The sequence below is a fragment of the Zea mays genome, chromosome 4 (assembly GCF_902167145.1).
Source record: "Zea mays cultivar B73 chromosome 4, Zm-B73-REFERENCE-NAM-5.0, whole genome shotgun sequence".
In the NCBI taxonomy this organism is placed as follows: domain Eukaryota; kingdom Viridiplantae; phylum Streptophyta; class Magnoliopsida; order Poales; family Poaceae; genus Zea; species Zea mays.
In genome coordinates, this window is record NC_050099.1 from 221,488,823 (window position 1) to 221,514,426 (window position 25,604).

The following is a 25,604-nucleotide window of genomic DNA, read 5'->3' on the forward strand; positions in this document are numbered from 1 at the left end:
CGCGTGATGAACTAACTGATTTGGCTTGTGCGCAAGAGCGAGCACGCAGGTTCAACATCTGGAGGATAGCAATGGGATGGGATTAATAACTACACGCAGCTTTCGCATTGAATAAAGTTGGTGTTACAACACTTCAGAACAGTAGAAGCTGCAACCTTTTTTTTTCCTTTCTTTCTTGGGACGGTGGACCTGCAGGATATTTTGAAGGCGCTAATGATGATGAAGAGGTCGTGATCAAGGCAATAAAACGACGCCATTTTTCCGTGCCTGATGGGGAAAAAAATGACAGTGTTTGTGTCTGTTCCAGCAGATCTACAGGCCGTTGCCGCTCTAGTGCGGCGGTTGGATGTGCTGTTTTTTCTTCTCCCACGTACGTGGTGCCCAGCAATTGTCGGATGGTACGGAAGACCCGAGTGGCTCCAAAAGACAGCGTAGCCGGATTAAAGCTGTATCTCGCTGATTATGGTCTCTCTCATCTTGGGCCTTTTACTCATAACCTCACTAACCCTCTTACTTTTGGCGTCGTCAGGGCCTGCGGGCTCTGCTGCAGGTTCACCTGCCACACATGGAGCCTGGTTTACAAGAGGCAAAGAGTAAGAGGTGGTTTCTGACTTTGTATTTTGCCTGGGCACGGGCATCTTCATTCGTCGTCAACTCGCCATTATCGTCGTCATCATGGCCACTTTTTCGTCAGTGTCTGTCTGTACACGGCGAGAAGAGAGGAGAGGTGATGGCGTGACGGCATGCGGCTGCCTGATGCCCAGTCCCAGAGCCGCAGCTGCCTGCCTGTTCTTCGTGTTCCTTCTTCTGTTGGTCGTCTGTGGTCTCCATTGCTCTGGTGATCTGTCTCGCTTTTCCAGCTGGCTGGTGATGCTGCGGGGGAAGAGGACGGCAAGCCTCGTGTGTGTGATGCAGGCGCAGGTGAGGTCGGCTGCAGGCTTCTCACCTGCCGCCGCTGCTGCAGCGTGCGTGGCGACCCCTTTGGTGGTCCCGTTCCCACATTGTTGGGCCTGGGTCTGGGCGTCACCGGTGCGTCATGCTCGCGTCACCTTGCTGGGACGTGCTGGCTGGATCTTCCCGTTCCTTTGGCACATACATCCCGGGAAGGATTTTAATTGATTTTTTTCCCTTCAAATTTTGGTTACAAGGAAGATATTCAGGGCCCTCTGCCAGAGTTGAAAATCGTTTTTCATTACTGATTTCTGAGATAAACTACGGGCCGCTTTGGCAGGGCTCTGGCTTCTCCAAAAACGGCTTTGGCTCTGGCTCACGAGGTGAAGCCACTTCTTTAGATGAGCCAAAGCCATTCTGAAAAATCATTTGGCAAAACGGCTTATAGATTGTTTTTCAGAAAGACCCTTGTATAGTTTACTTTTTACGTGGTCGATCTCTCCTGTACGTGGCTAGGGATTGAGGGCAGGACCAAAAAAATTAATTTGGACTGGTGGGAGGGCTATTGTGCAAAAATGACGTGAGCTGAAAAAAAATTAATTATTTTTTTAGCTCATGTCCTCTAGTTCATTTTGGAAAAGCACTTCACTGGTGAAGCCATTTGAAAAAAAGGTGTTTGGCACAACTTTTGCATGAGCCAGAGCCGAAGCTGAAAAATAAGCCCTACCAAAGGGGCCCTACTTGTACGTTCTACCCCTACATTTAAGCAAGCTAATTCCAGTGCTATTTTTAGATGGATTATGATTAAATACAATGATACTCGTACTAGTTGCATGGAGGTCGATCAGATTCAAATCAGGTCAAGGTTGGCCGTGGGTTATTTGGTAGGCCTATACTCGACCCATGTCTAATGTCAAGTTGGGTCGGCTCGCGCTTCCCTAGGGATGACAATGGGTACCCGAAACTCGAACCCGATGGATAAAAAGCCTACTAGGGTACGGGTATGGCGGATTTTGATACCTATGGATATTTTATTGGGTCATTTGTTATGCCCATCGGGTACAGTGGGCATGTGTATGTTCTCTGTTGCCCCATAACCGCTACTCGATGGGGAACCCGCTAATATATTCAAATATTAAGTATTGTGTATTGAACAATTAGATTTGAAGACATGATTTTGTCCACAGTTTTGTAGAATCAATGCTATGTTTTGTGTGATTTGAAGGCATGATGTTGCCATTTAATTTTGAATATTTGTTGAACCTGTGATAAAATTATGTTGGGTTCGATACATTTGTTATGCTGGTATTTATTTTTGCGATTCAAATGATCATGTCTATCGTAATGTTAATGAGTATGTGTATCTGATGGGTACCCGCTACCCATGGTGGGTATGAGTATGGCGTAATTTTGTAACCATGATGGGTAGTGGGTATGGGTATGAGTCAATTTTTTCCTAGTGGGTATGAGTATGACTTCGTATGCCCACGCTTCCCTATTGGACATGTCAGATCGGTTTTTTTTTTTGGCTTTGAGCCGTTTTTTGGATTGGGTCAAGTTTTGGGTCAAAAATCAATAATTGTACCTCGCTGGTTGGACTCCTTTTCCCTTATGATCAAATGTTTTTTAACGCGACAGCCACAAAATAGCTCAATTTTTTGGTCATATATGTTTTGTACTTATGTTTATGCTTCATTTCATTTGATTAATTTTAGTGACCGAATAAATTTCTTTGTATTGGATCGATGGCTTGGCCCGTGGGCTAGCACGGTCACAAATGAGGTTGTGCTTTAGCAGGCCATACTATGATGTGCTTGCCAGCCCAGATGTATGTACATGAATATATTCCTAAATAATGATGAGCCTCTCAAATGTTATAGCACTAGTGTTAAGATACCTACAACGGAGCATGGATATAAACGTGCAAAATATTGTTTTGTACACTGTTTATATAGTGAAGTTTTGAATAGTAAGTGAGATATATAGTGTGAGAGGAAGGTTGGTGGCCTCATCGTAATTCAAGAAGATTTTTCCACGAATGGGCCTGCCGATGCGAGCTGCTAGGGTATTTAGGCCCACTAATGAGTCCGTCCGACCATTGTGGTTGGCTTAGAAATATTTGCCGGACACCAAGGGGCCAAGAAAAAGAGGAGGTCGCTTGCGTGGCCGCGCGACAAGGCGTACGGGGAGAGGGAAGAGGGGTGGCCGGTCTCGCCGGCGTCGATTCGCCGCCGTGTGGCGATCCCTGCACGGACGTCGGTCGGTCGCCATGGAGACGGCGCATGAGGTGGCCATTTACATCGACCGCTTCCACAACCTGGACCTGTTCCAGCAAGGGTATCAAGGATTCGGAGAGAGACCAAAAAAAAAAAAATCCCCAGTCCCTTTCTTTTTTTCCCTTTGAAGAACATGTTAACTTTCTCGTATTTTTTTAACGGCATTCGTTTTTCGACTCCCCTCGATGGGTAGAAAAAGATATGCATTGCATTGTTTGTCGATTTGGAGAGCAAATATTTTTGGCCTTTGATTTTTTTTTTGTTCGCATGCAGATGGTACCGCGTGAAGATTAGTGCCCTGTGGGAGGATGACGAGAATCGAGCACCCATCTCGCCGGCCAGGGTCACGCAATACGAAGGTGCGAATTCACCTTTCTTGATGCAGATATATAAAAAATAATAATAATCCATTCTTCATTCTGTTCCGCAGAAAATATGTCGCCATGATTTGACATGTAATATAATCTGTTCTGTTCTACTCTATATAGACGATTTGACACGCAATGACATGCGATTTCACCTCTTGTTTATCAAAAAAAAAAACACATGAACCACACCATCATTACGACGGATAGAGAGCTAGCTAGCTAGCTGATTACGAGGAAGGATGGGATAGTTCCTTCTGATTCTGAAGTTATTTTTTTTAAACAAACCGGCAAGAGAGGTCCCCACTGTGTTAAAAAGAAGGGGTTGCCCAGACAAGCACTGTACAAAACGCACCAATTATACAATTAAGTACAGAAGGGAAAAAAATACCTCCGACAGAGGAGCGACGGGTCAAAAAACACGGACGGTGGTGGTTCAAGAGGTTATCATTGTGCTCTGCTCCCAGCCTCCCACCATGATCCAAACTCTCACCTCGTCCTTGATTTTCTAAAGCACCGTAAAGTTTGCGGCCAAGCATTCAGGTGCAAATCAGAATTTGCTGTCCAGACGGCGATTTTGATCCATAGTCGTTTAGTGAACTGTAAGTCTCTGAAAAGGTGCCGGCCTGATTCCACATGTAGCCTACATAGTGGGCAGATCCCTTTGGTTTGGGCACGTCTAGGCTTCTAATATGTGAACGGTCCAAATTCGGTTCTGAATTGCAAGTCACCTCAAGAATTTACATTCAAACGGAGCCCAGGGTTTCCATATTATGGCTTCAAAATTATAGCGGGTTGCGCCTATAAACTGGGCCTGGTAAGCCGAAGAAGCAGAGTACTCTCCATTTTCCTCAAATTTCCATGTAGCGTGCCATTCTTAGTAGGATGTTGCGCCTCAGTCTCTTGCCATAGGCGTGATGTACTCGGCAAATGTTGGGCAGAGAAGTTTCGATGCTGAAGGTTGATGTCGTGTATCCAATTGTTGGCAGTCAAGTCTTGGTGCAGTGTTCTGTTTCTTCTCGTGGAGATGAAAGAGAGAGATTTGGGGAAGAGTCCAGGATGGTAAGGATCAATTAGGGTCATGCGGTTTCCTTGTTTAGGAGGTTTTCTTTTGCCTCTGGCTCTTCCCCTATATATGTAACAACACTCTACTCTATCAATATAGACACAATTCCTGCATTCTACTTCACTCACATGGTATCACTAGTCTAGGTTTTTTCCCTGCCGCTTCCGCTTCTAGCGTGTTGTTCTTCAGCGCTGCTCCATGGCCGCTGCCATCTCAGGCATCGAGTCCGATCCCCTTGTTGTCCCACTGTTGAGCACCAATTTGAGCGCGGACGGTGCAGCCCTGAGACCGGACGGTCCGCGCGTGCGCAGAGCAGATTAGGGTTCCGAGTTTTGTGCTAAGGTTGTTAGCTAGATTCGTGGAATTAGCTCGGGAAATTAGTTTGTAAAGGGTCCAGCCCCCCTCCTATATAAATAGAGAGGTATACTGCCGATTTGTAAGAATCAATCGAATCAATAATACTTCTATCTCGCATTTATTTCATGTACAATTAGGAGTAGTTCTAGTCTAGTTCTAGTTTAGCCTCTCAATCCCCAAATTCTCCGCTTCTCTTCGACTCTACGTCGATTAGAGGAGTCTAGGTCGGCCTGCCCGAGCCTAGACAACTTCTAGGATCTCTCCTCCCTGACGGGGTCCCTCCCGGGAGCGAGATCCAGGCGCCGCCGGCGACCTTCCGCCGCCCCTGCGCACGCGCGGACCGTCCGGCCCTAGGGCGCAGACCGTCAGGCCGTCAGGCAGGAAACCCTAGCATCGCGCCAGGCCGCGGACCGTCCGCCCCTGCGCAGAGAGCACCGCCGCTGGTTCTTGTGTAGTGTTTGGCGCCCGAAAAAGGCGCCAACACACTTTTTGGCGACTCCGCTGGGGACGATTTCATATAGACCTATCGAGATCGGCCCTCAATGGTCGGTTCAAAAGATAGCTCTGAAGTTTCCACCAGCAATATCATCATGCCGACATGGGAAACCTTGCCGGCTGAAAAACTGCTCCTATTCGAGGAGCGCCAGGAGCAGCTGATCCGAGAAGCAAAGGCGAAATTCCTGGCCGACTTCAAGGTAGACAGGAACAACAAAGTCATTCGGCAACGGGCGATAGATCTGGCTTCGCTCTGACCTACTACGATTACCCCCAATGTAAGTAGCACCAATGAACTCCAATCTCTTAAAGCTTACATAGACGAACAGCGAAAGCAGATGCAACGTATCGTAGGAGATATACAAAATGATCATAAAAGGCTAGTGCGTGCGCTTGATAAGTCTACTATTGCAAATCTTCCTTCGCACAAGGTTGAACTGAGGGAATACACACGTAATTCATCGGCTACAGGTTGTCACGACCAGTCACAACCCCTTTATGGGATGCCGACAGACATGTACCTTGGGCAACAACAGCCTCCCACGCACATCGGCGATAAATTTGTCGATCTGCGCATGTCCGGACCGTCCGCACGTGAGCGCGGACCGTCCGAGCCAGCGGCGGCCGATCCCATTTTTAGAAGCGAATTACCGAGGCCTGCACCCAAGCCGCCACATGCCGTGCAAACCCTAGATAAACCATTCAAACCGTCTGCGTATGGCGCCAGACAGTCCGAATATAATGTCGGACGGTCCGGTACATAGTTTTTTGAGGAGGATGGATATCCAACTCCGTATCCGTCCCAGCTAGACTCCCCATCTCACCATACGACACGCCAGCACCATAATATAATCTACCAAACCCGTGGGAGTGAGTACTTTCCGGCCCCTAGAAGGCCAGAAAAAAATGGCCAGTCTTATGAGCCTCATAGGGCATGTATTAATGTGCCGCAAAACCCAAACCAATGGGGAGGAAAACAACATACCAACATCCAAACAACCTCACCCATATTGGACCAAAGAGCCGGTGGTCTCCCACCGGCTGCCATCGATATAATAAGAGAGGAAATAGCTGGGGCGTTCCGAGATAAGCTCGGAGTTAGTATAGTCCCCGGGGGGCAGTCATATCGGAGACCTTATGGTAGCCATTTTGACTGTCTCCCATACCCACAGGGGACCTGAATACCTGAATTCGCAAAGTTTTCGGGTGACCAAGGGAAGAGCACGCGTGAGCATATAGACCAGTTCTTAGCATAATTAGGAGAATTGACCGACACCGAAGCATTCCGTGTGTGTTTATTTTCATTATCTTTAATAGGGACTGCATTCACATGGTATGCCACGCTCCCTCCTAATTCCATTTTGTCATGGGGAGACTTAGAACAAAAATTTCATGAACATTTTTTCTCTAGCGATTACGAGCTAAATTTAGTAGACTTAGTGGCCCTACGACAAGAAAAGGATGAATCGGTTAATGATTACATCCGGAGATTCCGGGATACGAGAAACCGATGTTTTCAAATTCATTTAACAGATAAACAACTGGCGGGGATAACCTTTGATGGATTGCGCTATTATTTAAAAGAGAAATTAGAAGGCATCCAGTTCTTTACGCTAGCACAATTACATCAGAAAGCTTTGGCTTGTGAAAGCCGAAGCAAAGAACTAGTCAAAACGGTTCATCATAATGTCCATATAGTAGAACACAATCAAGTTAGTTCGGACGATGAACCAAAGGAAGTTTACACTGCCGAAATAGTTTAGCCTGAGCAGGATAAATCTTCGGCTTGCTCCTCCTTGCAGTCAGTTCAAAAGAAACGGAGGAGGAGGTTAAGTTTACATTTAATGTCGGCAAATGTGATAATATATTCGATGAATTACTAAAAAATGGTAACATCAAGATCGACTATACCGTTCCACCCGCCGACGAACTAAAGCGTCACGCATATTGCAAGTGGCAAAACTCATTTTTCCATGCCACTAATGATTGTAATGTGTTCCGACGACAAATCCAATCGGCCATTGACGAGGGATGATTGAAATTTCAGGAGGACACAGAGCCCTTCCCAATGAATATGATCAACTTCAGGGGCAAAAGGGTCCTAATTCGGCCCAGCACAGCCGATAAGGGAAAAAACAAAGAAGTAATCATCGGCAACGCACGGGAGGCCGATGGAAATAACAAAATCTCTTGCAGGAAAGTGGTGGCCGAGAAGACTCCTGATGGAGGGGAGACACTGAAAGTGACCATCACAACCTCCGGCTCAGGGGGGCAAGCGCAGACAAGGGAACATGCGCGAGAACCAATACTGCGCATCGCAGACGGTCCAGTGTCCAGGCGCGAATGGTTCGTAACATCGCCAGACGGTCCGGAGCGTTCCAGCGGACGGTCCGACAACGCTAAGGAGCCATGGCGACCACGTACCTTCAAACCACGACAACCAGAAATAGGTACGTGGAAAACTAACACGTTCAAGGCAGCTGGTCGGTTGGTCAAACCCGACCCGACCTTCGATCAATTATTGTTCAAGTATGTGAAAAAGAAGGCCAGCCCCAGTGACCGGCCAGCAAGGCGACCTCGCTCGCCCATTCATGAGCAGCGTCAGGAAAGACCGATTGGACCACCTCACCAATCGGAAAAAATGGAAGGTCATATTGTCCAGTTGAGGCCTAACATACCTGCATGGACACCTCCACCCCCATATCTACCTATGTCATATCCATATACATACATACCTCCACCATATGTCCCAAATCAAATGTGGGGCATGCCATCATATCCATTTGGGATGCCACAGTACCCCGCCTGGGGGCACCCCAAACATCTGTTCTTGACAGGTTGACGCCTCCAGTACAAGACCGATTGAGAGCCCCTCAATCTGGTCCACGAGCACAGGCCTAACAAGATTGCCAAACAACTCGGCCCCAAAGGCTGACTAATCTGGCAGGGGGGCATACAGCTACAGCTTCCAACAATATGATAAAAGGGGACATCATTAAAAGGGGACCCCTGAGGCCGAACCATCCGCACTACACCAAGACACCTCCAACGATGTACCGACACCCATGAAGGAAGATGACCTGCAAGGAGAAGACCTGGTCGACTACGGAGCTACGCCAGAACACTTAGAAAATTAGGAAAAGCAAGGTGACAGATTGGTCAGGATCAGTATGACGCTCGACGGTGTTGGGACTGATAGTTCGATCAAAGCTAAAGGGGTCACGTCCGTTGAGTCAACCATCGAGACCAAGGCCACTGCGTACCATCCTAGAAAGTGGCAAGATGCCTAAAAAAACCGATGTGATAACATCGAATTAGTTGCTTTTGGTTCGCTCAGCTCCACCAAAAGGCAGGGGGGCATATGTTGAGCACCAATTTGAGCGCGGACAGTCTGGCCCTGAGGCCGGACGGTCCGCGCCTGTGGGCCGGACGGTCCGCAAGTGCTTAGAGCAGATTAGGGTTCCGAGTTTTGTGCTATGGTTGTTAGCTAGATTCATGGAATTAGCTCGGGAAATTAGTTTGTAAAGGGTCCAGCCCCCCTCTATAAATAGAGAGGTATACAGCCGATTTGTAAGAATCAATCGAATCAATAATACTTCTATCTCGCATTTATTTCCTGTACAATTAGGAGTAGTTATAGTCTAGTTCTAGTTTAGCCTCTCAATCCCCAAAATCTCCGCTTCTCTTCGACTCTACGTCGATTAGAGGAGTCTAGGTCGGCCTGCCCGAGCCTAGACAATTTCTAGGATCTTTCCTTCCCGACGGGGTCCCTCCCGAAAGCGAGATCCAGGCGCCGCCGGCGACCTTCCGCCGCCCCTGCGCACGCGCGAACCGTCTGGCCCTAGGGCGTGGACCGTTCGGCCGTCAGGCAGGAAACCTTAGCCTCGCGCCAGCCCGCGGACCGTCCGGCCCCTGGCCGCAGACCGTCCGCCCTTGCGTAGAGAGCACCGCCGCTGGTTCTTGTGTAGTGTTTGGCGCCCAAAAAAGGCGCCAACACCCACAAGAGGACGATGTTGTCCAGGAACGCAAGCACCAAGCCAGGCCACTCGCGCCGCCGCCCTAGCCCGCGCCGCCGACGCCAAGTGGGAGGTCGTCGTCTCCCAACAGGAACGCGATGCGGCGGATGCTCACGTGCGTGCGACCCTGGAACGCACCACGCGTGAAGGCGCGGCTGCTGCGCCGCTTCCCCTAGTGACGACGCTTCATCCCACGGAGATCCCGACGGTGACATCCAAGACGGCGGTGCCTCCCCTCTGGACACAGCACTCCATCATGAGGCTGCAACCCTGCTGAACCTACACGCCCAAGCAGTGGCAATGCTGAACATTTGCACTCTCATCCCGCTCCTCCTCGACGTCAACTCCACATTCTACGCCCGATGGTGCGATACCTTCCTCATCACCCTAACCAAGTTCTCTGTATGGTCATGTTCTCTCCGATATCACTGCATATGCCTCACCCAATTGGGTTCACATGGATGCCGTCATCCGTACTTGGATCCTCAACACCATCTCCGACGACCTCGCCAACACTGTATCCCAGCACGGCGTCACTACTCGCGTCTTATGGCTCTCCATCGAGTCACAGTTCCTAGGGAACCACACCACCCATGCCCTCTACGCCGACCAAGAGTTCTGCTCCTTCTCCCAGGGCGACCTTCCCGTTGCCGAATACTACCGTCGATACAAAAAGCTTGCCGAGGATCTTCGCGACCTTGGCGAGCACGTCTCCGGCAGAATTCTTGTTCTCAACATCATCCGAGGTCTTAACAAGCGCTTCCTTGCGCTGGGTTTTCATCTTCGTCGCACATACCCCCTGCCCAATTTTCTGCAGGTCCGCGACGACCTTGCTCTTGAGGAGCTCACCATGGCGAATACTCCACCTACTGTTGCCCTTGTTGTGCTCACTGCGCTTGGTAGCATAGGCAGCACCACTCCTCCTACGCCCTCCACCGGCGCTCCTCGTCATTCCCAGCAGCCGGCCACACAGCTGCCGGCCCCCTCGCAGCCCTCTGGGGAGGCTCCGGCGGCCGCTATAGCTCCAACCAGCGTGGCAAGAGGGGAAAACGCGGCGGTGGTAGGCACTCCACCACTAGCCACGCCGACGCTGGACCTTCCGCTGGCCAGGGGTCCCACTATAGCTACTACAACCCCTGGTCAGGGGCTATCTACATGTGGCCAGGTCAGCGACCACCTACCGCGCCTTGCCCGCCACAAGGCGCGCCCTCGTCTCAGGCTCTGCTGGCCAGACCCCCTGGTCAGTGGACCAGACAGTGGGGTGTTCCCCTGGCCTCCTATGGGCCACCTCCCGGCTACGCTGGCCCACCCGCTCCCACTCCGGTCTGGGATCAGCAGACTCTGGCTGCCAACTTCTAGACTATTGCTCTTCAACAACCTGTTCAGCATGAGTGGCACTTCGACACTGGTGCCACTAGCCACATGATCTCTGACGCCGGTATCATCTCTCGAACCCCTCCTTCTCGTCATATTCCTTCACATATTGTTGTCGGTAATGGTCATCTCATTCCTGTCACTTCCACTGGCACCGCTTACCTTCCACATAATCTATCCCTTAATAATGTCCTTGTCTCACCATCCTGTATTAAGGATTTGATTTATGTTCGTCAATTCACCACCGATAACAATTGTTCTGTTGAATTTGACCCACTTGGTTGCTCTGTGAAGGATCTTCCTACTCGGCGCGAGATCCTCAGATGTGATAGCACTTGGCCCTATACCCCCTTCCGCTCCCGGCTACCACCCTTCATGCTTCGGCAAAATCTACTATGTCTCTGTGGCACCAGCGTCTTGGGCACCCTGGTCACGCTGTCTTATCCCACCTAGCCGAGTCGTCAATCATTTCTTGTAATAAGAGTGCCACTGCTCCTTTATGTCATGCTTGTCAATTAGGACATCATGTTCGTCTTCCTGTTCATACATCCACCTCCAGGGCTACTAAAATTTTTCAGTTAATACATTGTGATTTGTAGACCTCCCCTTTGACTAGTGTCTCTAGTCATAAATACTATCTTGCCATTTTAGACGATTACTCCCATTTTCTGTGGACATTCCCTTTGCGCCTCAAATCCGACACCTTTTCTGCCCTCACTACTTTCTTTGCCTATGTACGCACCCAGTTCGAGATCACCATCCAGGGTATTCAGTGCGACAACGGTCGTGAGTTCGACAACCTACATGCCTACACATTTTTCTCCTCGCACGACATTCACCTTCATATGTCATGCCCCTACACCTCCGCCCAGAATGGCAAAGCTGAACGCATTATACGATCCATAAACAATGTCGTTCGTTCCCTTCTTTTCCATGCTAGTGTTCGCCCGTCTTTTTGGCCGCAGCTCTAGGCACTGTCACCTATCTCATAAACATCCTACCTACCAAAACCCTCAACTATTCCACGCCTCACTTCTATCTATTTGGTAAACATCCTTCATATGAGCATCTCCGTGTTTTTGGTTGCACTTGTTATCCCAACCTGTCAGCCACAGCCCCCCACAAACTTTCCCCTCGCTCCACCCTCTACGTTTTTCTCGGGTATTCCCCTCACCACAAGGGCTACCTTTGTCTCGATCATCAATCCAATCACATAATCATCTTGTGCCACGTGGTCTTTGATGAAGCCTCTTTTCCCTTTTCCGAGGCTTCTTCCCCTCCCACGTGTGTTGTCCTTGATTTCCTGGACACGGTCTCAGTTCCTTTTGAACTATCACCGGTTTTTCTTCTTCTCCAGGTACTGCTGCAACAAAGAATCGTTCACCTGGCGAACCACCTGTGGCTGCCCCGGACTACTCACCACAGTCCCTTGGACAGTCGCGTGAGCTTCAGCGGGCTTCCTCACCTTCACCAACAGCCCCGGCGTCTCCTGCTGCTAGACCAGCAGCTACGGTGCCTCATGCTGCTGGACCAACAGCCCTGGCGCTCCCTGATGCTCTAGGGACCCGTGTCGTGCAGCCGGCTCCACCAGCAGCTACCCCGGTTGCCCCCAGTGCGATCACCCTCGACCATTTCTATGGACAGGTGTATTCTCGCCGTTGACTTCCTATCGCAGCGTCTCCTTCACCAGCAGCCCAAGCGTATGATGTTGCTGGGCCATCAGCCCCAGCGCCCCCTGATGCTCCAGGAGCTACTCCAACTGTCCCTACCGGCGCTGTTGTTGTGCCCCCTGTGGTCAACCACCACTGTATGACCACCCGGGGCAAGCGTGGCCTTTGGTTCCTAGCTCTGTTTGAAACTTCAGCATTGTCTCCAATTCCTCGCAGCTATCGTGCTGCCCTGGCCGATCCCCATTGGTGCGCTGCTATGGAACAGGAGTATGCAGCTCTAGTTGGAAACAACACTTGGGATCTCGTTCCTCGGCCACCTCACTCCAATGTTGTGACAGGCAAATGGATATTCAAGCATAAGTTCAACACCGATGGCTCTCTTGAGCGGTATAAGGCACGATGGGTCCTTCGCGGGTTCACTCAATGCCCTGGCATCGACTTCTTTGAGACTTTTAGTCCCATGGTCAAACCTGCTACAGTTGGACAATGCTCTCATTGGCTCTTTCACGCGGATGACCTATTCATCAGTTGGATGTCAATAATGCTTTTCTTCACGACACATTGTCTGAAATTGTCATCTGTGCTCACTCCACTAGTTTCGAAGACTCCACTCATCCAGATTATGTATGCCGCCTCAACCGCTCTCTTTATGGACTCAAGCAAGCCCCCCGTGCATGGTACAACAGATTCACTTCTCACCTTCTGCAACTCGATTTCATTGAGGCCAAAACAGATACGTCCCTGTTTGTCTGTCACAAGGGTGTAGACATGGCCTATCTTCTTCTGTATGTGGATGATATTGTGCTCATTGCCTCCTCCCTGCCAACACTACGACGTATCATCAATGCCCTCTAGCAAGAATTTCCTATGAAGGATGTTGGCAGACTTCACCATTTCCTCGGCATGCATGTTCAACACTCTACCTCAGGCATCTATCTTTCCTAGCATCAGTACATGATTGAGATTCTTGGGCGAGCTGGTATGAGTGATTGCAAGCCATGACTACACTAGTCGATGTGAACCCCAAGCTCCCCTCTGATGGCACTCCAGTTTCGGATCCCATTGATTACCGCAGCCTTGCAGGAGCTCTTTAGTACCTTACATTCACCCGTTCAGACATTGCTTATGCTATTCAACAGGTTTGTCTCCACATGCATGATCCACGGGAACCACACTTGGCTGCCCTCAAACGCATCCTACGATACATCAGAGGCACTTTGCATTCGGGGTTGTTTCTTCGATCAACTTCTCAAACTGAGTTGGTCGTTTACTCTGATGCCGATTGGGCGGGCTGTCCAGACACCCGCAGATCCACCTCTGGCTATGTTGTCTTCTTCGGTGACAACCTGGTCTCCTGGTCTTCCAAGCGCCAGAATACGGTTTCTCGCTCCAGTGCTGAACCTGAATACCGTGCTGTTGCTAATGCCATTGCCGAGGCAACCTGGCTTCGACAACTCTTGACTGAATTGCATGCTCCTCTGCCGAAGACGACCTATACTGTGACAGTTCTGTCTACATGTCCTCCAACCCCGTTCAGCACCAGCGCACCAAACATGTGGAGACCGACATTCATTTCGTTCGGGAATATGTTGCTCTTGGCAATGTCCGTGTCCTACATGTATGGACGACTTCACAGTATGCTGACGTCTTCACCAAAGGTTTGTCGTCTTCGGTGTTCACTGATTTTCGGTCCAGCCTCAACGTTCGCTCAACGGACGTATCAACTGTGGGGGATGTTAGACAACAATATTCATTGCCTTGTATATAGGCGTGATGCCTGGCTTCCATAAGCAACCGGCCAACCTTGTATAGCAGGTTAGGATAGACAGAGATTTGGGGAAGAGTCCAGGATGGTAAGGATTAATTAGGGTCCTGCTGTTTCCTTGTTTAGGAGGTTTCCTTTTGCCTCTGGCTCTTCCCCTATATATGTAACAACACTCTACTCTATCAATATAGACACAATTCCTGCATTCTACTTCACTCACATAAAGGTTAGAGTGAAAGACAACGGTTAAATTGCTTGCCAACTTCATGACGAGCTTTCCTCAAATACAAAATTCCCTACTTCATTTTGTTTGTAATCTATTTGGACTAGTTCTTATATATCTCTAATAATACAACGACTTGCAATTTTTTTTGCTTGTTTCAAGATGGAAAAGAAAATTCACTGCTTCACTCTGATCAATACTATGCATTAAGCAAATCAATCTGCAAATAAAAAAAGTATAGTTCAGATTGAAATACTGTGCTTGTTGCCCTGTAGTTTCTGGTTCAATCATACCCTGTGTTTTCATATCGTCTGATCGTTCTGACTGAGCGATTAGCCGATTAGTCACGATTAGACGATGGTCATGACGACTGATCGTTCTGACTGAGAGAGAAGGGAGCTGCTGGTGATACAGGAGGGTCAAAGGGAAAGTGAAGGGAACCGCCGGTGATACACGAGGGTTGGAGGGAGAGAGAAGGGAGCCGCCGACCCTAGGAATTGGAAGAGTAGGCTATATAAATTATGGGCCGAAAACCTTTTGTTGGACTTCCCTGATCAAGCCCTATTGATCGGCTGATTGCCATCAGGACGACTAATCGCTACATATCGCCGACTAGTCGAACGATATGGATGATAGATCACCTGACCGAATCAGCCCCCCTTATCGAGCATTGAGTACCCAACCTGACTAATCGCGATTAGTCAGACGATATGAAATCACTGAAATACCTACTCCTGACTTAATTATATTGTTGAGTAGAGTAAATGATTATCTCATTACTAAATATATGTAAAATCAACATGTAGGCCACCTAATAATCTCTCCATTGTCTAAATCTTGACATGCCTAGAATCAAAAGTTTATCAAGAGAACTATGATCAAGTGGTTCTTTTTACTTGTGTTTATGTCAAAGTACAGATGAAAGTGAAAATTGCTTAGGAGATCACTATGGAAAGTTATGTGTTGCGCTACCTCGTTACTATTGGATATATAATACAGTATTAAAGCAACTAATAAGTTTTAACCCTCTTGCAGTGGTTTATCCTTATGTTTTTGTTAATCCTTAGTAGTATAAATCTAGAAAACTCCGGAGCAGAATGAAGTGTCAGATTTCTTTTTTTGACATTTTCCTATATTTATATGACTTTTGAACTCAAACCTTTGGCTAATAGATAATGACATGCTAGGTGGATTATGCAGCTATTGATATTGGTGTGAAGAGCTCATTTGGCTTTTGGAAAATAGACGATGTTGACAATAGCTTCTACACACAGCCGTTTCTTGTTAAATATTCTAGGCAAGATATTTATCTATCAGTTATGGTGTCCTTCTACATACCCAACAGCGAAGACGAGGTTGAGTACTATAAATTTTGTTTCTGTTAGTGAACCTTGTTTCCTTTAGCCTGATCTGTACTCTCTCTCCGTTCTAGGGTCCAGCAACTTCTTCTGTTATATTGAAGTTCGAGCTCATATATATCCCAACACTGGGGAATGCATGGTGTGTGTGTTATTGTGTTAAACCACATGTGCACCCAAAATTATACAGTTCGCATTCATCAACTCTGATAAGCTGCTTTCTTTTGCATCATAGGACTGACGTTCAAGATTCAAGTGATGATACAGATTTGATCCCTGTCCATGAATTTAGGATCCCACATAGAGCACTCCTAGGCTTACACTCGTATTGCCCTGTCCATTTTGACGCATTACACTCGGCGCTAGTGGATCTGACAATACACATTGTCTACCTGAAAGCTGCTGTGACTAAATCATCACTGAAGGTACACAGGTTTGTGATTCTTTAGATTTCTTTAGATGCCTTTCCCACTACAAAGCTTTTGTGATATTGCTATAACATAAACCGCATGTATGCTTGTAATCAATATGTCACAAATATTAATTGAAGATTTTTAATCAATCATCAGCTGCAGACCATATATGTTTATGGCATGCCAATATCTAGTAGGAACTTAGTAATAGAAACGAATAAATTGCCTTCTTAGTTTTAAGAATAAAAGTTGGTGCATAACATGCAGCCGCTGGAACAAAGTTTTGGCTCAAAGTCATATGGTATTGTGAAAGCATCACTAATATCTAGGGAAATACTTCTTGAAGAAGTGAAGAAGATCAGTAATGCTGTTGGTAGCACTCTTGAGGATTTGGATCGCACTGACTTAACCCTTGGTAAATATGAGACAGTTCAACCATCAAAGTCAGCTTCGCCCAGTTACAGTTATGGGCAGGGTACGCCCACAAAGTGTAGTCCCCAGATGACTGGCATCTTACGTGATTTTCTTGAGGTATACTTCACTTTTTTTTCTGAAAAACGTTTTCTATCTTTTTGAATATCTGTATTGGTTGATGCATCTCAAACTTGTTTCAGAGTTCTGGGGTTGTGGTTGGAAGCACTGATGATATCTTGCTGTATACTCTATCTGAGGAAGAATTGTTTGAACTATTTCAAATTGTCAGCAGCCAACTCTCATTTATATGGAATGAGTTCTTGAAATTCCATAGGTTAGTTATCTTCCCATGCATCTCGTTTTAGAAGATGGGTGTATCCATTGATTGGGTGTTTCTTATTCTTATGGTTCTTTACTTATAAACATATAATGACTCTTTAATAATAATATTTTTTTCAAAAAGGTGGCAAGAGAGTTGCCACAATTCATTAATAAGAGGGAGAAGCAAAGCAAACAAAAAAGCACCAATTACAGGGGTCCTAACCACCACGAGCACGATTACAACAACCCATGAAAAGATAAGAAAAACACACAACAAAAAGAAACTCTCTAAATAAAACAAGAGTGAGCCACCCTGCAACAAATAGAGACCCTCTAAACAAAGCTATAGTGAGCCGCCCTGTATTGCAATACATCCTCTCTGATGAGATGTGCAACAGCGAGATGATTTTCCCAGAATTTTGAAAAAATCTTCTATTCCTTTCTTTCCAAATATTCTACAAAAATAGACCACTAGCCCATCGAAGACCCTTCGTCTCGGTTTATCAATTCTGAGCCTACACCTTCTCCACCATAAATGTAAATGACCATCATGATTTATATTCACTAAGAAGCTGAGATCGGTCCATTGTAACAAAATCCTCCAAATGCTTTTTGAGTAGCTGCAATCCTTGCACAGGTGACTCGGAGTTTCTGGTTCTATGTGACATAGAGGGCAAATAGGGTTGTGGTCCCATCCCCTCTTTTGCAGCTGAGGATCTTTTCATGAAGGAGCGTCCATGCGAAAAAGCGACATTTAGGCTCGGCTTTTGCTTTCCATATGGCTTTAATTTTAATTCTAGACATGCTTCTAACAAACTGAGCTTGGTAGGCGCTACAAGTGGAGTATTCGCCATGGGCCGTCCAATGTCAAAGAATTTGATCTTCACTAGCAACATCTCTTTTAATGTCATTGATGGCTTCCCAGAGAGCCACAAATTATTGAATTTCAGTACCTTCTTGTACCGGCCAGATGTTGGTGATCCATTTATTCTCCTCAAGTCCCCTTTTGACCGTGATGAGCAATATGACGAGCTGCCCTCCCAAAGATCCAATTGGATTTCCAAAACAACGCCTTATTGCCATTGCCTACTGTGGTCACCATTGATGCATGAAATAAGTCCTTATCCGTTTTATCACAGGGGATGTCCATACCCACCCATGCCCTTTTACTATTCCTCCAGCTGTACCACATCCAGCGCAGCCGAAGAGCTCGTGCGAAACGCTCTAAATCTAAGATCCCAAGGCCTCCCAGTGACTTGGGCCTCGCTGTGATTTTCCAATTGACTAGACAATGGCCTCCACTCAAACTTTCACGGTCATCTCCCTTCCACAGAAAACATCGTCGAATACGATCAATCCTTTGAATGACCCATTTTTTAGGTGGGAACACCGTCAAGTGTTAGATAGGTTGAGATGACAGAACAATCTTAACTAGCGGTTCTCTGCCAGCTTTTGATAATAACTTTCCCTTCCAACCGGCAAGCCTAGCTCCAATTTTATTAATTAGGGACTGCACCTCGACCCATCGATGTTTTCTGGTGTGTAATGGGAGTCCCAAGTATTTTCCAGGGAAGGACGAAATCGTCCCAGGAAAGTGCTGAATTAGCGAGCTGACCATAGTTGATTGGCAATAAATTGGAAAAATTTCCGTTTTTGCTAGGTTAAACTTGAGGCCTGAGCAATTAGTGAAGACTGTCAAGAGTTGTTGCAAATTTTGCAATTCCGTAGAGTCATGATTGGCCAAGATTGCAGCATCATCTGCATAAAGCGAGCAAAGCAACCGGGCAGCTTTGGGAAAACCGACTTCAAGTGGCCTGCAGTTGCTGCTTTCTCAATCAATTTCTGAAGGAGATCAATAGCTAAGATGAAGAGCATAGGAGAAAGTGGGTCACCTTGCCGCAGACCCTGAGTATGTTTAAATTTTTTGCTTGGCCGACCGTTCACAAGCACTCTAGAAGATGATGAGGCCAAGATGGTCACAACCCTGTCCCTCCACTTTTGATCAAAACCCAGGGCCTTCAAGACGTCAAGGAGGTAGGGCCAGCTTAGAGAATCAAAAGCTTTCGATATATCTAGTTTTATAAAAAGAGCTGCCCTCTTGTTCTTATGAAGACTGCGAATAACATTTTGCACATATAGAAAATTATCGTGAATGCAACATTTCTTAATAAAAGCATTTTGTGAGGGACATTAGCCTATGGAGCATTGGTGCCAAACGGTCAGCCATCGCCTTTGTAATAATTTTAGCAAAACTGTTAATCAGGTTTATTGGTCAGAACTCACTGAATTCCTGGGCATCGTCTTTCTTTGGAAGCATGACAATATGTGCCTCATTTGCAAGATGTAACTTTGAGGTTTTATGGTTTTGGAAATCTTCTAATGCCTCGATCAAGTCAACCCTGATAATTTCCCAGCACTTCTTATAGAAAATCCCAATGAAGCCATCAGGCCCTGAGGAGCGGCTTGCTGGCAAAGCCCTAATTAAACTAGTGATCTCTTGCTCACTGAATGGGGCTTCCAAATGTGACAAGTCCGAGGGAGAATAGTCAAGGGTTGACTAGTTAAGAGCCATGCTCTTCAAAGAGCTCTCCCCAAGAACATGTCGGAAATGAGAGTAAGCCGCCTCTTCTTTTTCTTTCTGAGTGACTGCCACTCCAGAGCTAGTGTTTATGTTCCTAATGTAATGCTTTTTCTATCTGACCGAAGCATGAATTTGGAAAAAAGAAGAGTTGGTGTCCCCATGGCGAATCCATGAGTCTCGAATGTTGCTTGGCCCTGGCTTTCTAGATGGCTGCTAGCCCAAGTGCTTATGTTTTGAGATACTGGCGGATCTCTAGTTCCTCCAAAGAGAGTTGTCTACACTTTTTTTTTTCTCGAAACACGCAGGAGAGCTGCGTATAATTTATATTAAGAAAGAGAAAGGTCTGAGACCAGACCGGGGTACAGACGACTCCTTATGGAGGTCGAAAACACAAATACAGAAACACACTCATCCCTTATCTATGACACAACAGCAGGCCCTCCTAGACTTAAGGCCATAAGCCCCTAAGCCCTCTAGCCCCGGCCATACCCCACAGCGTAGCATCCTCGTGGATGTGCTGCAGGATATCTCTAGTGCTCGGGGAAGCTCCCTCGAAGACACAAGTGTTTCGATGTTTCCACAGCCACCAAGCCACAAGGATTACCAACGTGTTAAAACCTTTTCTCTTCTCTTTAGGAACCTGGCCTTCAGCATTGCTCCACCAATCTTGGAAAATCATGTCCTCAGGCCCAGGTGCCAGATATTGCAGCCCCACTTTACACCACACCTGCCACCAAATGTTTCTAGAGAACACACAAGAGAGCAAAATATGCTGGACTGTTTCTTCATGTTGATCGCAAAAGAGGCATTTGTCATGATGATCCATACCTCGCCGGGCCAATCTGTCAGCCGTCCAACACCGGTTGAGAGAGGCTAGCCAAATGAAGAATTTACATTTTGGAGGAGCCCAACTCTTCCAAATTCTTTTAGCCGGCTCAAAGGATGTTGTACCGTTCCAAAAGTTGTTATAAGCCGTCTTAGAGGAATAAAGGCCAGAAGCGCAAGGCACCCAAATGTGGACATCAGGAACTCCTGTCTGTAAATGAACATCCTGAATTAGATCCCAAACCAGAAGGAACTCCCTGATGACAACAGCAGTCAGACCCCCCAGAGATATCCTGAATCCAACTATTATCAGCAAGAGCCTCCTGCACCGTACGGCCTGTCCTGACCCTACTCGGAATACGACTGAATAGGTAAGGGGCAAAAAATGCAATAGATTGTCCTTGAATCCATCTATCCATCCAAAAGAGGGTTGTGGCACCATCCCCCACAGAAGAGTGAAGGCCCGAAAGAGAGCTTCAGCATTTGGATGAACTTTTATGTCAAACTCAGTCCATGGTCTCTCTACCTGTGTTTTTCTGAGCCAGAGCCATCTCACATTAAGAGCCCAACCAAGGATTTCCAGGTTGTGAATACCCAAGCCGCCAAACTTAAGCGGACGACACACCCTTGTCCATCCAACAGCACAATGGCCTCCCTTGATATCTTTTCTGCCCTTCCAGAGGAAACCCCTGCGAATCTTGTCAATGGCTTTGATAACCCATTTAGGGCATAAAAGGACAAGAAGATGGTATATAGGAATGGCAGTGAGGACAGCCTTAACCAATGTCAGTCTTCCAGCATTGGTGATCAGGGCAGATTTCCACCCTGGCAATTTGTCAGCCACCTTGTCAATAAGCTCTTGAAAAGCAATCTTTGGAAGCTTCTTTACCGATAGAGGCAGTCCCAAATATCTACAGGGGAACTGCTGCACATTACAAGGGAAAATCTCCTTGGACATGTCAACTTGCTGCTCATTACAATGTATGGGTGTGATGCTACATTTGTTGATATTTGTGATAAGACCTGTAGCTTCCCCAAAAATCCTTAATATTTCCTTCAGCAAATTGAGCTCATCAATTTCAGGCTTTAAAAACAGCACCACATCGTCTGCATATAAGGAAATGTGTTGGCCCCTACCGCGCCTTAGAAGAGGTTGCAACAAACCCAGATCTTGCGCCTTCAGCATCAGCGAGTTGAGGACATCCATAACAATGATAAAGAGCATAGGGGACAGGGGGTCCCCCTGCCTAAGGCCTCTTCTGTGATGAATAATATCCCCAGATGCAAAATTGTTACTTGCACTACTGCCAGCTGCAACGGAATGTTTCCTACATTTTGTCTCCGCCATATCCTAATCGCCTTGGTCGTCCTACGCATTTTCACATGGAAGAGTAAAATGGCATCATCGTCTGACTGAACAGGTTGCTCCCAAGTGCTACGTACCATATCCATGAAACCAGGCATGGAGGTCCAAAAAGATTCAAACCGAAAACCCTTGTAGAAATCCAAGGTAACATCCCCCTGTAGGAGCAAAGGAGCATGATCTGAAGTCATAGTCGCTAAAGCCTGGAGATCTGAATTGGGGAAAAGGTTATGCCATTCTGTAGAACAGAAAACATGGTCGATGCGAGACATTATGGGCGAGTCTTGTTCATTTGACCAAGTGAAGCACCGACCCCTTATTGCTAATTCCACTAGTTGCAGGTCATCTATTACACGTTTAAAACAATTCATCATTTGAGTGTTTACTCTAGCGTTGCTTTTGTCGCTCATACGACGAATCAAATTAAAGTTAATAAGATTGCACCAATTTTTCGTTGGCCCCATGCAGGACACATAAAGACAAGGTAATGGGTTATTTGCATGATATGTGGGATATTAATCGGAAAGCAGAATGGTCAATATGGATTATTCATTCAAAGATTGAGATTCCACATCGCTATTTGAGAAGCATGAATGACGACTCTCCTCGCCATTTGATTCGGATTTCCAGTTCAAGAAAGGTCCATCATGATGTAATTATCTTTTCTTGAATATTTATCATCGATCGCTCATAATTTATATGAGAAATTGTATTGACCTAAAGTTTTTTTTGTGTTGCTATATATTTGATGGCTCCATGTATTGTATAGCCTATACAAAATTCGATGTCACAGGCTGAACTGCACAGGAAAAGTATAGCACAAATGAAGGTTAGTGGGGGTATATCTTCAAGTCAGCAATACTATTCGAGTCCTACACTTATGGTACTTTTTAAAGAAAATTGAAACTAACGGAAAGCATACTTCAGATTAACACGCCGTCTGTTCAAGATATGCATATTTATGCTGATCCTTCATGTATACCTGTTGTCCGCATAGAGCAGCATGTCATGGTTATTCCGCAACATTGTTCTAGCAAGGATTTTCTAACAGATGCTTCAGAACCAGCTCGTACTATTGTGCCACCACCTCTACTACAAGGACAATCATTGGGGGAAGAAACTTGTGGTTTCAAGAGTGGACGCATTTTACGAGCTGTCATTTTTGTGCATGGATTTCAGGTAAGTTTCTTGGGACTGGTAACGATTGTTCCAGCCTTATCACATATATCTGCAACATATCTAGTTGAAACTTCTGCTGATCCCTAAAATAAACAGGGGCATCATCTGGATTTACGTCTTGTTAAGAACCAATGGCTTTTGCTTGATCCTGGGGCTGAGTGCCTATTGTCTCAGATAAATGAGGATAGAACGTCTGGGGATTTTAAAGAAATGGGTAGAAGGCTCGCTAATGAAGTAGTGGCATTCCTCAAAAGGAAGGTGGACAAGTACTCCAGAAATGGAGGTTGCAAAGAGATTAAGCTCAGTTTTGTCGGTCATTCTATTGGGAACATTATCCTCAGAAGTGCCCTCACAGGTAGATTCAAACTGGCGGCTTCAAAAATATTTCCCCCTTCCTAGCAGTTGTGTGAATATGGCTAATCTGTTCCTTCCATCTCAAAAGAACCCAAATTGCAGCCATTTTTGAAGAACCTGTATACATACATGTCCATATCGGGACCTCACTTGGGTTACTGGTACAGCCCAAATTCTCTGTTCAACTCTGGCCTCTGGCTCATGAAACGGCTCAAGGGCATGCAGTGCATGCATCAGCTCACTTTCAGTGATGACCACGACCCACAGAACACGTTCTTTTACAAGCTCTGCAAGGTATACATTATATGTTAAGTTTTGGAAGCTGAACTGCTGCTGAATCTAGCCAAACTTGTCGCGTGTATTCATCTTTTGTTCATCTATTGTGGCAGCTGAAGACACTGGAGAACTTCAAGAACATCATCCTGGTATCGTCACCGCAGGTACTGCAGATGTATGCCCAACGTTCTTTCTTCTGCCAGGCTTAAAGTTGGACATCATATCACTTCACTTGAAAGTGTCATCATTCTACTTGCTAGGATGGTTACGTCCCATACCATTCAGCAAGAATCGACCTCTGCCACGCCTCGTCGTCAGATAACTCGAAACGCGGGCAGGTGTTCACTGAGATGCTGAACAATTGCTTGGACCAGATCCGGGCACCAACGTCGGAAACTCGGGTATTCATGCGTTGTGACGTGATATTCGACCAGTCCGCCCAAGGACGGAACCTGAACACCATGATCGGCAGAGCTGCGCACATAGAGTTCCTGGAGAACGACATCTATGCAAGGTTCATCATGTGGTCCTTCCCAGAGTTGTTTCGGTGATGATGGTGATGATGTGCTCCTGGACCTGGAGATGATCTGAATACGTATCACACAAGTCATTATCCATTACAGTATATAACCGCAGCATTCGTGTTGTTTTTAATGAATTTTAGATGCGAGACACAATTTTTTGCTCTGTTGCCCCGTCACCTAGCAATCGCAGAGCATAAAATTCATCTGGACAGACAAATTATGGTTTGGTATCAACAACTAGTCCGATTGGGATATGTACAAATACGAGTGATGTTTGTGAAACAAATGGTGGCGTGTCATGTGTTGTGAGAATAATGGGGTGTTTGAATACACTATAACTAATAGTTAACTGCTAAAATTAGTCAAAAATCCAAACAGTCTAACTAATAGTTTAGTTATTAGATATTTTTAGAAAATTAGGTAATAGCTAGTTAGCTAATTACACTAACAATTTTTAGCCAACTAACTATTATCTCTAGTGCATTCAAACACTGCATAAGTGTTCAGTAGCATTTAAAATATGATAAACCTCTTTTTTTCAGAAAATACTCATATATGCAGAAAATATATGTCGTCCTCAAAACATTTACAATGCCAAAATTTCGCACGTGTCAAAAGATAGTTTTATGCAAATCAAACCAAGCCTTATTCCTTGAATTATCCATACGCATGTATTCGTCTCACTCCATAGGTTAGGGTTGGATTTGTGGAGTACTTTATATTCACCTTTATTTTGTTGTACAGGAGATCCACCTTTGCCCATGGTCTGGATTTGTTAGATGAGAAATGCAGTAGTGGTCCTCGGATTTATCAAGCTATGTTATTTGGGTCAGTTAGCCCGCATGTGCAAAACTATTTAAAACCATATTTTCTCAAATCGGATATTGACGTAGCGTGCCACGTTAAAATCATTTGGGTCCTTGAACTTGATATATTGTGTTATCTGGGTCTTCGATCTTTCATTAGTATAACGTGACATGCTATATCGATATCCCATTTGAGCAAACCCGATTTTAGGCATTTTTGCATGCCAACAAAATTAGATAACTTATTTTTACTGGTTTTCTAAGTTCGAAGATCCACATGATACATCGTTCCAAATTTAAAGACCGCTACTGTATTTTACTCTGTAGATTTGTAGTGTAGTTTGGTTTGTGCGGGTCTTTGGATCCATTTCTATCTTTGTTTTGGTATGGTTTGTGATCGCTTTCATTTTAGCTACTACTCTAAGGACTATCGGTGACCTCCAAACTTATTAAGAGATACTACTTAGATCTACGAACTTTAAAAATGCATTTATAGTTCTTTAAACTTGTTAAGTAATATACCACATATCCCTAAGTTTGTAATAATTGTGTATTGCGGGTCTATTTTTAGACTATAGCGCCCACTGTGTGGTGTGTCAATTAACACGTTCAAAAACCTAGTAATACATTTTTAAAATTTATGGACCTAAATGGCATCTCTGGACATATCCAGAGATTGCTCATACATTTAA

The 25,604-nt window shown here is 46.0% G+C and overlaps 1 protein-coding gene across 6 annotated transcripts; it reads left to right on the forward strand.

The window, feature by feature from the left end:
- The first annotated feature begins 3,037 nt into the window (after positions 1-3,037).
- LOC103654636 (uncharacterized) lies at positions 3,038-24,436 on the forward strand. 6 transcript variants are annotated; one of them, XM_020552840.3, is made up of 14 exons: positions 3,038-3,228; positions 3,441-3,526; positions 15,699-15,853; positions 15,931-15,998; positions 16,092-16,281; positions 16,537-16,800; positions 16,884-17,017; positions 22,242-22,425; positions 22,543-22,602; positions 22,701-22,952; positions 23,049-23,307; positions 23,395-23,600; positions 23,696-23,746; positions 23,843-24,436. In XM_020552840.3, the coding sequence occupies exons 1-14, from the start codon at positions 3,161-3,163 to the stop codon at positions 24,131-24,133; spliced, it is 2,268 nt and encodes a 755-aa protein (XP_020408429.1). In that variant the 5' UTR covers positions 3,038-3,160; the 3' UTR covers positions 24,134-24,436. The 6 variants fall into 6 exon arrangements, with proteins under 6 accessions (XP_020408429.1, XP_008679700.1, XP_008679701.1 ...); XM_008681478.3 differs by having other exon boundaries at positions 22,776-22,952; XM_008681479.3 differs by having other exon boundaries at positions 3,040-3,228; positions 15,686-15,853.
- Positions 24,437-25,604: the final 1,168 nt, after the last annotated feature.